This window comes from Muntiacus reevesi, chromosome 3 (assembly GCF_963930625.1).
Source record: "Muntiacus reevesi chromosome 3, mMunRee1.1, whole genome shotgun sequence".
Classification (NCBI taxonomy): Eukaryota; Metazoa; Chordata; class Mammalia; order Artiodactyla; family Cervidae; genus Muntiacus; species Muntiacus reevesi.
The window spans coordinates 164,827,257-164,843,934 of NC_089251.1; the positions used below are offsets into that span (position 1 = coordinate 164,827,257).

At 42.1% G+C, this 16,678-nt stretch overlaps 1 protein-coding gene and 2 pseudogenes across 1 annotated transcript in view; 2 read left to right on the top strand and 1 right to left on the bottom strand.

Moving 5' to 3' along the window:
* Positions 1–16,678, bottom strand: part of TULP4 (TUB like protein 4) — a 190,690-nt gene that overhangs the window by 46,394 nt on the left and 127,618 nt on the right. The window contains exon 4 of the mRNA XM_065931049.1: positions 9,944–10,105. Within this exon, the coding sequence (XP_065787121.1) occupies positions 9,944–10,105 (162 nt within the window). The remainder of the gene's footprint in view (positions 1–9,943; positions 10,106–16,678) is intronic.
* LOC136163299 (ribonuclease P protein subunit p14 pseudogene) lies at positions 10,842–11,290 on the top strand (annotated as a pseudogene).
* Positions 11,324–11,843, top strand: LOC136162842 (hydroxyacyl-thioester dehydratase type 2, mitochondrial-like; annotated as a pseudogene).

Genomic DNA, 16,678 nt, shown 5'->3' on the forward strand with positions numbered 1-16,678 from the left:
CACATTTTGAAGAGATTTATTTTGAAGTAAGTATGGGTGAAAGGACATGTGATCTGGGATCTGCCTTAAATATAGCACAGAAAAAAAAAAAAGAATAAAGGAATAAAATAGCAAATGTGATAAATATATGTTCTTTATTCTTATTTTTGATGTGTTACTGAATTTTTTATAATCAGTTTTTAAAATTATAGAATTAAAAAATCCTATAGAATCATTTATTACCTGGAATACTTTGAAGGAGTTAGCAAATCTACTTGACTTGTATGCTGGTACTTCATAACCTTACATTTAAAAATTAAATGGACAGTTATTCTTTTCCACTGACTAATGCATTAAAGCTTTAAGCACATGTTAGTATCATAATAGTTCCTTTTTCATCAAATAGTATCTCTGAAAAGATGTTGTATACTGATGATTTAAATATTTTGTTTTTAAAATTATTAAAATTAAATAAACTAATCCTGCACTGAAATACCCCCTTGAATAATCCTGCTGTATCACCCAAGTCCTGACTCTACTCCAAATGAGCAATAAAGGTCATATCAATATTTCTTACAAATTATGTACAGAAAAACCAGCTTTCATTTCATAGATGTCACAGAGGCACAAAGGGTACTTTTAGTGATTTTTCATGCTGTTGTCCACATCATGGTACTGTCTGCATTTAAAGTTGTTGTAAAAACTCTGGTGGCTCACAGATCACATCAGCAGGGATCAGAAGGGAGTATACATTTTGCGAAAAACTTACTTTCAGCTGCTAAGAGGAAGTGGGATCTATCTACAATTTGTATTCAAAAGCAAAGAGAAGAAATCTTCTCTCTTCCTAGATTAAAAACAACAAAACTTCAGGATGGAGGCCAGAGGCAAAGATTTCACCCCTCTCATATCTGTATGTGTTAAGACCTAAAAAATGGTAAGTCTTCTCTTGGGGCTGTTTAGGATGTATCAACTCCACAACAAGGCCTTCAAGTTTACTTGAAATCACGGCTTAAAGTGTCTAAGAAAATACCAGGTCTGTTAAAGTATTTAACACCTCCTTTGAAAAAGGTTTAGTATATAAACAAACATTACTCATGGAAATCTAAAGTCAAATATGTATTAGGTGAAGAATTCTCATTTCACACCAAACTACCTTCTAACAAGGGCAATTTCGACAGGATATTCTTTTAAATAGAAAAAGATTCTCTTACATGGAAATTTAAAGTATAATTATAACACTCAGTATGCCTACATTTTAAAATCTAGTAAAGTGAAGTATACCTGTATTAGGACTATTAACATCAGTAGCAAACACGTTAATATTCCGGTTATATGACCAATGTTTTTTTCCTAACAGAACATTCCAAAGGAAAAAATAGTGGTTCTTTTTTATAATTGGAGGTCAAGCATAATACATGTCTACTGAAAGAATAGGTTCCACTTGTAAGATTGTGTCCGTAAATCCTTTGGAGCAGAAAACTTGTTTTCATGGCTCTACTTCTCTCTCTTCTATTGTAAAGGACTGTTCTCCTGTTTTCTAAGTTCACGAGCATCACAGGATAACCTCGGCTGAATAATTTAATCATAGTTTGTATCTGTCATCGCCTGGATAAACTCTACAAAGTAATTATCAGTACTTCCGAATTTTATGAAAAGCAAGTACTTGCCTTCATGATTTTTAAAAAATGCTGACTTATGTTCTCATTGAAGGCAATGAGCCTTAGAGTTTCCCTCCTGCAGCTACAGACTTCCTAAAACGTAATTCTAGGATGTTCATCATGAGTTTTTATTGGGAGGGATGTCACCAAGATGGTGAACTGTTGTTCCTGACTTCACTCCTCCACACAAGAAGAGTAACTATTCATAACAATTATGCAGCACACTGAGCACCAGTGAGGCCGTGCACCCACCCCATGGAGACCAAGGTCTGCAAACAGTACCTGTGGGGCACCACGCACTTCCAACTCCAGCGTAAGGACTAAAAAATGAATAGGTGTGTTGGGCACACTGGGGAAAGAGGAGAATTCCAGGTTAACTCTGAGAAGTCTGCTGGCACAGGATTAAAAGAGTTCTCATTACTGTAAAGAAGAGATCAAAGAGCTGGAAATAGAGGGGCCAGCTATGACACAGAAGAAAAGAGGTAAAGAATCTGAGGGCAGGTGGTCTGTGAAGATGCCATCAATCCAATCCCACTGCCTCAGGCAGCACCACAGGGACACATGCCAGGCAAGGGGAACACTGAATCTTCTGAAAACCTTGACACCACAGCTCTGGGGCGTAGTGGTAAAGAATCCTCCTGCCAATGCAAGAGACCCAAGAGATGTGGGTTCGATCCCTGGGTCAGAAAGATCCCCTGGAGAAGGAAATGGCAACCCACTCCAGTATTCTTGCCTGGGAAATCCCACGGACAGAGAAGCCTGGTGGGCTGCAGTCCACGGGGTCACAAAGTCAGATGCAACAGAGCACACAAACACAATCTTGCAAAGAGCTTTTCCAAAGGAACCACGTGGGTTTTCTTGGTAGAGTATCCTAGCAGCTAATACCTGTCACTGAGTTGAAATTTCTATATCGTGGATCAGGATTAAACCAACAATGATCACATTTAGGAACCATTTTTGGATTCGAGAAAGAGGAAGAATTCAGTTATTAGGATCCTCATTCAAACTGCTTTCTAAAGAAGGGATAACCACAGAACTTAAAAAAAAGAATCAACCAGCCTTAACTAATGAAAGATTCCACACTAGTGTCAACAGATTTGAAAAAAACAAAAAATCAGACTTTGTGTAAAAGAGTTATGATGAAAAATGAATGCTGGGTCCCCCCAGGGCAGGCTCTGTGGGGTAAACCAAGAATTCCTTTCACGTCTGTGTGGTACCTGAGGATGGGAGGAGACACGGGGAGTCCTCAGGCGAGACCAGGGCCGGGCCATCCCCAGGTGCCGAGGCTGGGGGAGCTGACTGGACAGAAGAGGGGCAAGGGCAGGAGGAAGAGCATGGGCGAAGGTAGGAGAGCAATCTGAGCTCAGGAAACTAGTCCACTAGGGTGAGTGTGAAGGAGGGAGCTGGGCAGAGAGAAGCCTGGAAATGCATGAGGGCTTGCAGGATGGATTGACACTTTCCCCAAAACCCACTCAGTTGTGTGTGATGAATGTAAAACTCTTACAGAGAACTGGAGAAAGTAAGTCAGCAGACAGAGAAGTCAATGCTTAAGAGAGTGGACAGCAGACAGGCACATGGTAAGCGACAGAACAGACCAGAGCCAGTTGCAGCCCAAACCGACAGCAGAAAGCACAGGAGAAAGCTGATTCCAGCTCGCTTGCCCAGAGTGGACTGGCTGACGTCTTAAAAAGGAACGGCTAGCCCGCTGCATCTCCTCCACTCCCAGGCAGATGGGTTCGCATCTTACTCTCAGAAGGGGCTGAACAGAAGGCGCAGACACAGCTCAGGGGTCTACGGTGAAAAACCCAGCAACTCAATGATAAAAGTGAGCCCAGTTCAGTCACCAGGTAAGGCCCACAGGCAGCCAACCTCCAACACTGCCATGGTAGAGAAGACAGTACAAGACTCCGAAGTCCAGATGGGTCTTCCAAGCAGAAGACAAGTCCACTCACTACCCCAGCCCCCAGGCTTTACTTTTTAGTATCCACGTCACAAATATGTGTGAACAACCAAGGATCACCACACATTTGGAAAGAGCATCTAATATAAAAAAGAGAAGCCAAAACCAAACCAGAAAGAACTTGGCAAAGAAAGACAATGAAGAATAAAGAAGAATACTTCAAAAACTCAACATCCTCACATTGTTTTGTCCTCCATGAAATAAAAATTAAATGATATATATATTAAAAAGAACAGATCATAATCTAATCAGAAAACAAAAATAGAGCTCCAAAAAGTTAAAAATGTGATAGCATTAATTTTTTTGAAGTCAAAGAAAACTTGGGAGGGATATAGCTCAGCACATCACCTAGAAAATTACATAAGGCAAAGAAAAGAAACTGGGAGAGAAGAGAATTAAAATCAAATCATCAATCTAAAAGGATATCTGAATAATAAGATTTCCTGAAACCGAAAAGAAAATATCACAGAGCTATGATAAGTCCCTGGAGGCAAAGGATGAGTTGGAAAGTGACCACTATGTTCCAGCCAAACAGGTGAGAGAGACAAAGCGCATCTTGAAATTCACGACCCTCTACAGACGTGTTCCACCAAAATGAAGGGACAAACTACAGAAACACAAGTGCCAGTCCCAGATAAACAGGAGATGAGGAAGCGGGCTCAGGCTCCAGGTTTGCCGCAGGCGAGAGCAACCGGTTCAGGCTGAGGGCCCAGGAAACAAGTGAGTCAGAGGCACCACTTGGGGTAGTGAAACGCTTCAGAGGAGCTTTTCAAGTGTTTGGAGAGCGGAAGGATTAATTCATGATAGGTACACTGACAACCAAGCAAATAAGTCAGGTAACTGTACTAATTCTGGAAAGAGCAAATGACTGCATGAGGAGGGCAGCGCTGCCCTGGCTCTGGGAGTGAGTCACGTGTGCCCTCAGCAGGAAGACGGAGCACAGCGGGCGGCCATGGGACGGGGAGACAGAGCCGAGTCCCCATCTCCCAGGCAGGAAGCCACTGGAGAACACCCGAGTCCGAAAAGCACTCAGAAGACTGGAGGGAAACGAGCAAACGCGGCGGCCTAGGGAGCGGGAACCTGGGGGCAGGAGGGAAAGCACCAGGGACTGAACAGTAGCTTGTGCTTTGTGTTTTTAAGAAATACTCATTATAAACCTAGTAGTACCATTTGACATTTAAACACTACAGCTCTTTAATAAAAGTTAGTAAAAAACAAACAAGAAAGGAAGCTAGAGAGGAGCCAGAGTGTGCTGATGTCACACCCTGACATCACCTCAAAACTAACTGAAGTGGGGCTGCCCCGGGCTCCGCAGGGTGTTCTCCGCCTCCTCCTCCCCGAGCCCCACACCACCCCCTGCCCCAGGAAGGCAGCCACACCCAACTCCGTGAGGAACACACACGGTGTGCAAGCCACTGCTGCGGCCAACGGGAACCTTCGAGTAACTCAAAGAACTGAAGAGCGACTCATTCCCTCACAGGACATGAACCAAGAAAAAGGCAGCCCGGCTGGCAGAAGCAGCCACTGGACACAACAGAAGACACCAGTCCGGGGATGAAGTCGTCGACAAGGAGAATTGGGAAGAACTTAGGAGCACTCAAATCCACCAGCCCTACTCCAGAATTTAGGTACGTAGAGCCTTAGCTATCTTCCCTTATGTCAGCCTGAGAATAATCACCTGTAACTTTTCAATACAAGTGAATAGTTCCTGGCAATAAAGTATTCAGGAGGTGGACTCAATAGGGCTAAGTGACTAAGTAGAGGGTGCAGACAAAGGAAGAAGGAAAGTTAAGCACAAGCCCTGCTGGTGTGGAGATGGTCAGCAACAGAGGTGCCGAGCGGTCGTGGAGACTGACAGGGAGCACAGACCACGTGGGATTCTGGCGGCTGGGGTGGGGTGGGGGGTGGTCTCTGGGAAGCCTGGGCTCCGTGTGAAGGACGAGAGGGAGACGGAAGCACAGCACAAAGCTGGGGAGCTGGAGATGTACATGAGGCAGCAGCAGAAATCACCCTGAGGACAGGAAAAAAGGGGGGAAGGCTGAGGCTGGAAGCCCAGCAAGAGCGGAGGAGTGCAGGAGCCCAGGGCAGCTGCTGGGAGACGGCCTTCAGCCAAGGGAGCAGCCCCGGGAGAAGATGTTCCAAGACCCCAGTGCCTGGGGGCGGGGCAGCCTGAGAAGAAATAGAGGGGGAGCTGGCAGGATAGGCCAGCAGGCCAGGACTGGGTCCAGTGGGAAGCGCAACCGGCTGGGGAAGGGAAACCGTCAACGCCGGGACGGAACAAGCCCCTGATCAGGGGCTGCACTGACTGTGGAAACAGGTGTTGCTAATTCGCCCCACCAGCATATGGTTTGACACCTGAGGTCCCTTAAAAGAATCCAAACACAGTTGGCCCACCCAGACCATCACATGCCTCTCGAGGGAGCTGTGACAGAGAATGGGCAACTGGGACAAGAATGGGACAGGCCACCAGCCTGAGAAGTCCTCTGCAGAACCCTGGTCCCCGCCCCAGAGGACTGGTTCCACAAGCCGCTTTCTTGGAGTTCTCCCAGGAAGGGCGGAGACTAGGGAGAGTTTTCTTCTGGTGCTTTTCTGCTCAGAACTCTGACCACAAAATTCTTTCTTCATTTAACCTAAATTTGTCAGCTCCAAGTCTGAGGCTTTTTCCTCCATCCTGCTCTTGTGGGCACAGATCTTCGGTGTCCTCTGAGGAGAGCGGTGTTCGTCCTGAAACACAAACTGGATCGCCTGCCAGCACGCCTACCTTTCTTAATGGAGACACACCTCAAGTTCTCCAGAGCCAGCTGAAAGGCTCTGACAGGGAACAGACACTCGGCCAAGGCTCAATGCGAGTTGGCTGCATATCTATAAATGTTTATGTCTGAAGAGCCACAGTGTCCACCCACCCAGACCACCCCCCCTAAAACTGAAAAAAATATATATATAGATGACAAATAGGAAAATAGCTAGATCTCAAAATCACTTGTTTGTAAAACAGTGCTGCTTGTATTTTAAAGAGTTAAGAGGAAGCAGCCTAGAGTCCCATCACAATCAAAATTGTCTCAAGATGATGGAGTAACAATGACATACATACACGACCGTGTGTAACCAGATGATGGAGCGACAGTGACATACATACACGACCGTGTGTAACCAGATGATGGAGCGACAGTGACATACATACATGACCGTGTGTAACCAGATGATGGAGCGACAGTGACATACATACATGACTGTGTGTAACCAGATGACGGAGCGACAGTGACATACATACATGACCGTGTGTAACCAGATGATGGAGCGACAGTGACATACATACACGACCGTGTGTAACCAGATGATGGAGCGACAGTGACATACATACACGACCGTGTGTAACCAGACAATGACATACATACACGACCATGTGTAACCAGATGATGGAGCGACAGTGACATACATACACGACCGTGTGTAACCAGATGATGGAGCGACCATGACATACATACATGACCGTGTGTAACCAGATGATGGAGCGACAGTGACATACATACACGACCGTGTGTAACCAGATGATGGAGCGACAGTGACATACATACACGACCGTGTGTAACCAGACAATGACATACATACACGACCATGTGTAACCAGATGATGGAGCGACAGTGACATACATACACGACCGTGTGTAACCAGATGATGGAGCGACAGTGACATACATACACGACCGTGTGTAACCAGATGACGGAGCGACAGTGACATACATACACGACCGTGTGTAACCAGATGACGGAGCGACAGTGACATACATACACGACCGTGTGTAACCAGACAATGACATACATACACGACCATGTGTAACCAGATGATGGAGCGACAGTGACATACATACACGACCGTGTGTAACCAGACAGCCAGTGGGGAGCTGCTGTACAGCGTGGGGCTCCGCCTGGTGCTCTGTGAGGACACAGAGAGGGGGTGGGGGAGAGAGGCTCCACAGGGAGGGGATACATGTACACTTGCGGCTGATTCACACTGTTGTACAGAGGAAACCAACACAACACTGCAAAGCAATTATACTGCAACAAAAACATAAATCAAAAAAGAAAGATGGGGGGGGCATCCTGGAGGCTGTTTACATCAAAGACAGAAGGTTATTAGCTACATTACAAATACTACACTGGCTTCATACTCTTTTTCCAAGTATGAAACCAAGCAAGAGATATGAAAAAATGACAGAGACAGAGGGAGGAATGTTTCAGTTCAAACATGACCCACAGAGCATCCATTCATCTCTCCTCTGTGTTGAATTCCTCCAAGGTCGGCAATGTTTTTTGAAAGGCAAAGGAGCACTTTGCTCAAATGAAACTTCATCCATTAGCTCTAAATACAGACCTACAAACACAGTCATCTAGACTAAGGTGTGGGCCAGGAGCCCAACCACCTGCAAAGCTGCCCTGAAGTCCTGCCGACCCGCCTAGGGAACCAAGTCCACGGCCTCAATTGGGCTTCAAAGCTGCAGCCCATCAAAGGCCCTCAAAGGCAAGCGGGCATCTCACCCACCATGTCCCCCGCATCTCCGGGCCCCTGCCTGTCACACTCCACGTGTGCAGTCTGCTGGACTCATACGGTTGGCACAGCTCATGGGGGACTGAGACAGGAGCCTCATGATTCCATCACTCTAGGCGAGAGGAGCATGCCAAGTTGAGACTTCCTTGACATATTCTGCAGGGCCTGCACATGTGTTCCCTTATCTGGTCATTACAGAGACCCTAGGAATGAGGTAGAAAATAATTCGCACCCCTCTCACAGAGGAGGGAGCTGGAGCAGGGAGAGGAGAAGCACCTGCAAGCGGTCACTCACTGGGCCGCAGGCGCAGCCCCTGAGCGGACGGCAGGGACAGGAGAAGCCTACAGATATAAACCCATGCAATAAATAAACCCGAGTGCTTCGCACAGAAACACACATACGCTACTGGGTAATTAGATGCCTCTAGGAGAGGGTGAGGGAAGAGACTCAGAAATTCAAAAGAGACTATCTTTTGTAATTCTCAAACCACAACTTTTGAGAAGAGGAAAAAATACTGAACATTTTTACTTGAAAAAACTGTAAATATGAAAGACACAGTGACTACAGGCAAGCAATTCATTAAAAAAAAAGTCCCCCACAAACTTATGGTTTCATACTATACTGTTCAATTTTACCAAAATTAAACTGAAATCTTTAGTGTGAAATGTCCTGGTATTTAATGGATTCTGTTGTATTGGAAAACACAAGTCTTATATTTACAAAGGTTTTATTTAAAAAAATAAGTAAATAATCAATATATAATTTTATTAGGTTATTATATATTGCTTTATCATGAATATAAAATAGGCACATTAAGGGAAAATTTGAAATCAGGTTTTAAAAATGACCCAGAGGCTTATCAGCATAAAGTAACCACCTTCTTGTGACATTTTGATTAATTTCCTTCCAGTTCTTTTTACAAGATGGGTAGTTTCCTTTGGTTGTTTTAGGATGTGGTACTCATACCACACATACCATTTCGTATCCTGGCTCTTTTCTTAACACTATATCACAAGAGCCCTTTCAGATTATACACCATCTTTATAACCACAATCTCTAACTTACTGAACTCCAATATGATCCTTTAAGTGGTTATACCACAGTTTACTTAACCGTTTTTATACTAGTAGACTGTTGCCAAACTTTTACAATCATAAATGCTTTAATGACTACAACTTTTATTTTCTTTCCATTTTGTTTCTTTTAGATAAATTCCTAAAGCATATTAGTAGATCAGAATAGATGATAATTTTTAAGACTTGCTTAAAAATTGTACTAAATTTTTGCTTCCTGAAAGATCTAATGTATATTATTACCAGCAATGAATGAGAATAATTATTTGATTAAACTCTTATGAATGATCAATAAAATCATCTGTACCACTTTTTCTATTAACAAGTGAAAATATACCTTCACTGTATAAATTTTGCTTTTTTCCCCCAGAATACATACTTTCCCACCAAGATTACTGACAAGCTGAACCTCTTTTGTGAATAACTTATGTCCATTATCCATTTATTAATTGGCTCTTCCTGTAGATTTTAAATTTGTATGAGTATTTTGTACAATTATTAACTCTATTTACAATACTGATGGGGAATATTATTTCCTCAACTTATGGTTCACACAAAATTTTTCTGTCAGTTGTTACGTGGACAAGTTCTGTGCTCTTTTCCTTTGTGACTCTTTATGAGCCTTTTGAGTTGGCTCCTCCCCACCTCCTCCCTGTGTTAAAACTTAACGCCTTTCCCCCTCAGCTCACGCGGTTTGAACACGACACATCACGTGCAAGAGGTGTTACCTGCTGGTCATCAGGCGTCCATATGCCACAGGTGATTTGACTTTCCAAGTTGATCTCAGATGACCAGTGTCTTTGTCCACTGACAGAACCAACCAAGACAAACCCATCTCGATATGAAATAAGTGCTTGCGTCCCATCGTGGCTCCACGTGAAATCGCTCACCTTTGGGACACACAGACAAAAGGAGTCAGCTTGTAATCTGAAAGGGAAGGCACTTTCAACAAAGACTATTTGTAGTCATTACCTGAGCCTTTGGCTAAACTCAAGTTTAGCCTTTGGCTAAATTTAAACAGACACTATACTATGTTGTATGTATTTTAACAATAATATATAAATGACATTGCTTGGAAAGCATACGCCAGTGCATGCTAAGGGCTTCACACACGTTAATTCATCAAGCCCATGATAATACCTCCCAGAGAGTACATATGTAACTTCTCCCTGGTCTTACAGAGTGACCAGTGGCAAGCCAAGACTATCCCAGGGCTGTGTCCCAGCATCCTTGCTTTTAAACACTGTTTGATCTACGGCCTCCCCCTTATGCTAACAGATTCTCCATCAATGTCTCTTGGTCACTTATCAAGATAGCAAAAGTCTCAGTTTCTGATCATATGTTTCTCAGTCTTGCTAACAACATTCCCACAATCAAAATGAGAAATAGGGAGGGACGGCGGGACGCCACAGGCTAAGGCGAGGCTGGGCCATGGACCATCCTGCGCTTCTCTGCAACGTGGTCTCAGACGGCTGAGAGGACTGAGTGCGACCACATGTGCAGAGCGCATGCACCTGGCCTCAGGCAGGCGCGAAATCAGTGGCTGAAGTTAGTAAAAGTTGAAAACAACTTCACCCGCCCAACACCGCCTTGACTCAAGGTAAATGTGATCAGCACTGGAAAAAGATGCCAGCCCCAGCCACCACATATTAAAGAATTGTTTACAAAAATCCCTCTGAGTACCACCACATGAAAGTGCGCCTAGAATTCCAAGATTGTGGGGTTGCCCTGAATGCTGCACAATTCAAACAGCTGCTTATTTCAGCCCTGAAGGACCTGTTTGGTGAGGCTGATGCTGCCTTACCTTTGGACGTTCTAACCTATAAAGAGAAGACCCTGTCAGCCATCCTGAGGATATGTAGCAGTGGTCTTGTCAAATTGTGGAGCTCTCTGACCCTGTTAGGATCCTATAAAGGCAAGAACTGTGCTTTCAGAGTGATTCAGGTTTCTCCATTTCTCCTTGCATTATCTGGCAATAGTAGGGAACTAGTATTGAATTGAGTAGTCTTCAATTTGAGAAAATATTCCTCACTCTCAAAAGTACTATTTGGTGCCAGCATAATGTTTGGAGACTGAAGCAGGCCATAAGCTCCTGTCGATGGAATTTGAGAGTGCTGAAGATATTCCCAGTAATGTCCAGCCATCGCCTTTGGTGGTGTAGGCTTCACAAGGGAATCTGCCCGAACCAAGCAGTGCTGAACAGGCAGCCCTTAGAGCACATGCAACTCAAGAGTTGGAGACCGGGATGAACTCAGGAGGGCCTTCACAAAGAGGGATGTGGCCACCTTCTCAGAATTAACAGGGGATGTCAATCCTTTGCACTTAGATGAAGATTTTGCAAAACACACCAGATTTAGAAAGACAATTGTCCATGGAGTTTTGATCAATGGACTTATTTCAGCTCTCCTCAGTACTAAAATGCCAGGGCCAGGCTGTGTGTTTCTTTCCCAGGAAATTAACTTTCCAGCTCCTTTATATATTGGGGAAGTTGTTTTAGCTTCTGCAGAAGTGAAAAAGCTGAAGCGGTTCATTGCCATTATTGCAGTATCCTGTTCCGTACTAGAAAGTAAAAAGACTGTTATGGAAGGCTGGGTTAAAGTTATGGCCCCAAAAGCTCCTAAATCCTGAAATATGTCTTTAAAGATACAAATTCGGGCACCAGTGTTGTTACTATTGAAAGTCTCTGGGGAAAACAGCGATTGCTATTCTTCAGCAAGGACAGGCTCACAGACCTGTACTGGCGGAGGGGAGTAGGTAGAGAAATGTTCCAGTGTCCACTTATGCTTCATTCCAGCTTAAGTATATTCATCATCTATCTAGGTTTTCAACACTGAAAAAACAGTAGGCAATTCCCTGGCGGTCCAGTGGTTTCACTGCCAGGGGCATGGGTCCAATCCCTAGTCAGGAAAGTAGGATCCCACAAGCTGTGTGGCACAGCACGCATGTGCACGCATGCGCGCGCACACACACACACACACACACACACACACACATACACACACACACATGCGTGAACAGAGGAGATCAGAGGTGATTCTAAGGTTGCACATTGTTAACTAGGCTCCCATGAGGTGCCACTGAAAAAGAAAAAAAAAACTGAAAAAAGTGTTAGGAAAGTTATCGTTTAGCTTAATGTTCTACTTTTAGGATTTCAAATCTAATTAGATTTGCATTCAGATAACACAAACCTACCTATATCTGTGTAGAATAAGAATTTACTAAAGTCACTGAGTTTGTAAGTAGCAAGCATTTAACTATTAAAGGCAACAATGGAAGATAGGTCATCTTTGAACACCTATCTTTTAACAGTAAATATTGTTAGATCCTGTTCTTCCAGCAGTTTCTGAATCAGAGTTTATTATAATTTGTTACTGTTTACACCAAGATGGTGATTTATTGACCCTTCAGTGTCACTTGCCCTTCAGATGGTTTTCCTGTCACTGCGGGAGGGCTTATGTGCATCTTTGGACTCAGTTCTGTAAGCTCTCTTGGTTTCATCTATAAAGCAGGGATAATGACTCCATACAAGAGTGCTGGAGATGACAGGTACAAACAGGTAAGCACAAGACCCAGCCTCTAAACAGTAGCTACTGCTGTTATCATGCTCGTCTGTGAGCAAGGTTACAGGTTTCCTGAGTTTGGAGCTATCTGGCCAAAAATTAAAGAACAGATCAGTCTTTCAGGATGTCAGCCCATCTCCATTGGTTTTCTAAACCTGGAACAGACCTTGAGTGCAGTTTCTATTTTAGCAATCCAGGTGATTTTCTCTCTCCTTTGAAAATATTTTGGGGGTCCCCACCCATTATATAAACAATACATGCTTTTATTAAAATAATTATAAGATAAAAAAATTGAAAAAAAAAAGAGAAATAATCTAACCAGAAAACATTACTTATATTTGGGCGTTGAGTTCTATCAAATGCATTTATTCAAATGACCACACTTTTTTTCTCTTTTAATCTATTACTGCAGTAAATTACTTCTCAGTTTTATGCCATCCTTGCATAGCTACAAAAAGCCCAACCTAGAGGTAAAGTATTGCCCTTTGAAGTTGAAGTTGATTTGCTTATGTATTTGGAATTTCTACATCTACATCTATATACAGGAGTGAGTCAAACTCATGATTTTTTTTTTTAATGTCTCTGAATTTATTAGAGTTATGCTGACCTCTCAGTATGAGTTGGAAGGTAGTTCCCTTTCTTCCATAGCTGGGAAGAATTTTTATAAACCGGCCTGACCTGTTGCCTCAAAGGCTGGTAGACATGCCTGTGAAACCATCTGGCTCTGCACTTTTTTTTTTTTTTTTTTTTGATGCTGGCTCTGCACTTTTCTACGGGAAGATTTTAAACCATTGTTTCAGTTTATTTTTTTAAACCATTGTTTCAGTTTATTTAACTGTTAGCACCAGTCAAGCTTTCAAGCTTTTTATTTCTTCTTCAGTCAATTCTATTATAAAATGTTTTCAGGAATTTGTCTAGTTCGTATAAGTTTTCAAAACTCTTAGCAAGTAGTTGTTGATAGTACTTACTATTCTTTTAAATACCAACTTTAGTGAGCTATAATTTATATGTAATAAAGTTCCCTTTGGCAGTCAATTCCCTACTCTCACCCTTGGTCTGAGGCAACAAATGATCTAATTTCTGTCACTAGCTGTTTATTCTAGGAATTTTGCATGAACAGAAGCATACAGTATGCTCACGTTTGTTTATGACTGGTTTTACTGAGAGTAATAACTTTGAGAGTATTCTGAACTCTTGTGTGTGCCAGTAGTTCATTCCTTTTTATAGATGAGCAATATTCTATTGCATAAATGTGCCACAACTTATTCATCTCTCCCAATTGCTGGGCATTTGGGTTGTTTCCAGCATTTGGTTATTACAAAACTGCTGTGAATATTCATGTCCAAGACTTGTTGTAGACACATAGTTTCATTTTTTCTTGAGTAAATACCTAGGAATGGAATTAACTGCTGGGTCAAACGGTAAGTATATGTTTAAATGCATAAGAAATTACCAATCTTTTCCAAAGTGGATAAACCATTTTACACTCCCATTAGCAGTGTGCGCGAGTAGGTCCACACCTCACCAACACTTGATGCTGCCAGTCTTTTATGTTAGCTATTCTAGGTGTGCAGTGGTAGGACACTGTTTTTAATTTTAATTTAATTCCCAAACGACTGACATGCTGAGTGTCGTTTCACGTGCTTCTTGATTATTTGCACACTGTCTTTAGGAACCTGCCTTCTCACACTCCTTGCCATATACATTTGTCTGTCCATCCACGTTCACCTCTTCATTATAAATATATATATGCATGTAAACACACACACACATACATGAGTCTTTTTACCTTATTGCGTTGTAATAATTCTAGATACAATCCTCTATCAGAATATGTGGTTCAAGTAATTTCTCCCATTCTGTACCTCGCCTTTTCATTTTCTTAACAATCTCTTTCAAAACAAGTTTTTAATTTTGATGAAGTTCAATGTCAAGTTTTCTCTCTTATGTTTCAGGTTTTTTGTATCCAATCCAAGAAACCTTTACTTAGCGCAACACTGCAAACCCAAGCTTTCCAGAAGTTTTATTCTGTTGGTAAGTCGTGTCTGACTCTCTGCGACCTCAAGGACTGCAGCATGGCAGGCTTCTCTGTCCTTCATCTTCCAGAGTTTGCTCAAATTCATGTCCATTGAGTCAGTGATGCTATCTACAATTTCATTCTCTGCCACCCTCTTCTCCTTTTGCCTTCAATCTTTCCCAGCATCAGTCTTTTCAAAGGAGTCAGCTCTTTGCATCAGGTGGCCAAACTACTGAAGCTTCAGCTTCAGCATCAGTCCTTCCAATGAATGTTCAGGGTTTATTTCCTTTAGGATTGACTGGTTTGATCTCCTTGCTGTCCAAGGGACACTTAAAGAGTCTTCTCCAGCACTACAGTTCGAAAGCATCAATTCTGTAGTGCTCAACCTTCTTTATGGTCCGACTCTCACGTCCATACATGACTAGTAGAAAAACCATAGCTTTGACTATATGGACCTTTGCCAGCAAATTGATGTCTCTGCTTTTTAATATGCTGTCTAGGTTTGTCATAGCTTTCCTCCCAAGAAGAAAGTGACTTGTAATTTCATGGCTGTAGTCACTGTTCACAGTGACTTTGGAGCCCAAGAAAATAAAATCTGTCACTGCTTCCACTTATTCCCCTTTTATTTGCCATGAAGTGATGAGACTGGATGCCAAGATCTTAGTTTTTCGAAAGTTGAGTTTTTAAGCCAGCTTTTTCACTCTCCTCTTTCACCCTCATCAAGATGCTCTTTAGTTCCTCTTCACTCTCTGCCATTAGGATGGTATCATTTGCATATTCTGAGGTTGCTGATATTTCTCCTGGCAATCTTGATTCCAGCTTGAGATTCATCCAGCCCAGCATTTCTGTTCATTACTCTGCACAGAAGTTAAGGGTGACAATATACAGCCTTGTCGTATTCCTTTCCCAAATCTGAACCAGTCATTTGTTTGAAGTTTGGTTCTAATTGTTGCTTCTTGATTCACATACAGGTTTCTCAGGAGACAGGTAAAGTGGTCTGGTATTCCAAAGTGTATGCTTTTACATTTATGTCTATATTTCATTTAGAAGTTAATTTCTGCACAGGGTATATGGTAAGAATTAAGATTCTACTTTTTAAACTTTCAGTACAGATATTCAGTTTTTCTGTTCCATTTGTCAAAAAGACTATTCCTTATATGTCAACTAGACTTACTGTGGTGATCATTTCCCATTAGATACAAATATTGAATCATTATGTTGTACATCTGGAATCAATATAATGTTGTATACTGTCATACTTCAACTTAAAAAAAGACTTTTCTTCCCCTTACTGAATTACTTATGCATCTTTTATTTACTTTTGATTACCTTGTAACCTCTACCTTATCTATAGTTATGTTCAACTTTTCATTCATACAATTATTTTAGGTTTTATCTTTCTTCTCTCACTCAAGTCTTGCCAGCAATTTATCAGTTTCATTGATTTGTTTCCAAAGAACAAATTTTGGGGGATTGAAACTGGGCCCAGGCAGTGAAAGCATTGTGCTCTAACCACTGGACCACCAAGGAATTCCCACAATTTCTTATATTTATATTTTTGCTATTAACTTCTAACCCATTCAGAAATTATGGTCTGTAATCATGACACCTACCAATGAAAAAAAATTTTTTTTATTAAGATACTAAAATCCAGGGTGGCAAACTATGGCCAGTGGGCCAAATCTGCCCTGTCACCTATTTTTGAACAGTCCAAAAACTATAGTTTTAGAGGGTTAGGAAAAAAATTAAGAGAAGAATATTTTGTTATATGCAAAATTACATAAAATTCAAATTTTAGCATCCATAAACAAGCTTTTATCAACAAAAAGTGTTCTGATTTCCTTTCTTGTTATACAGTACTTACATAATATCCTAAAGTGTGATCT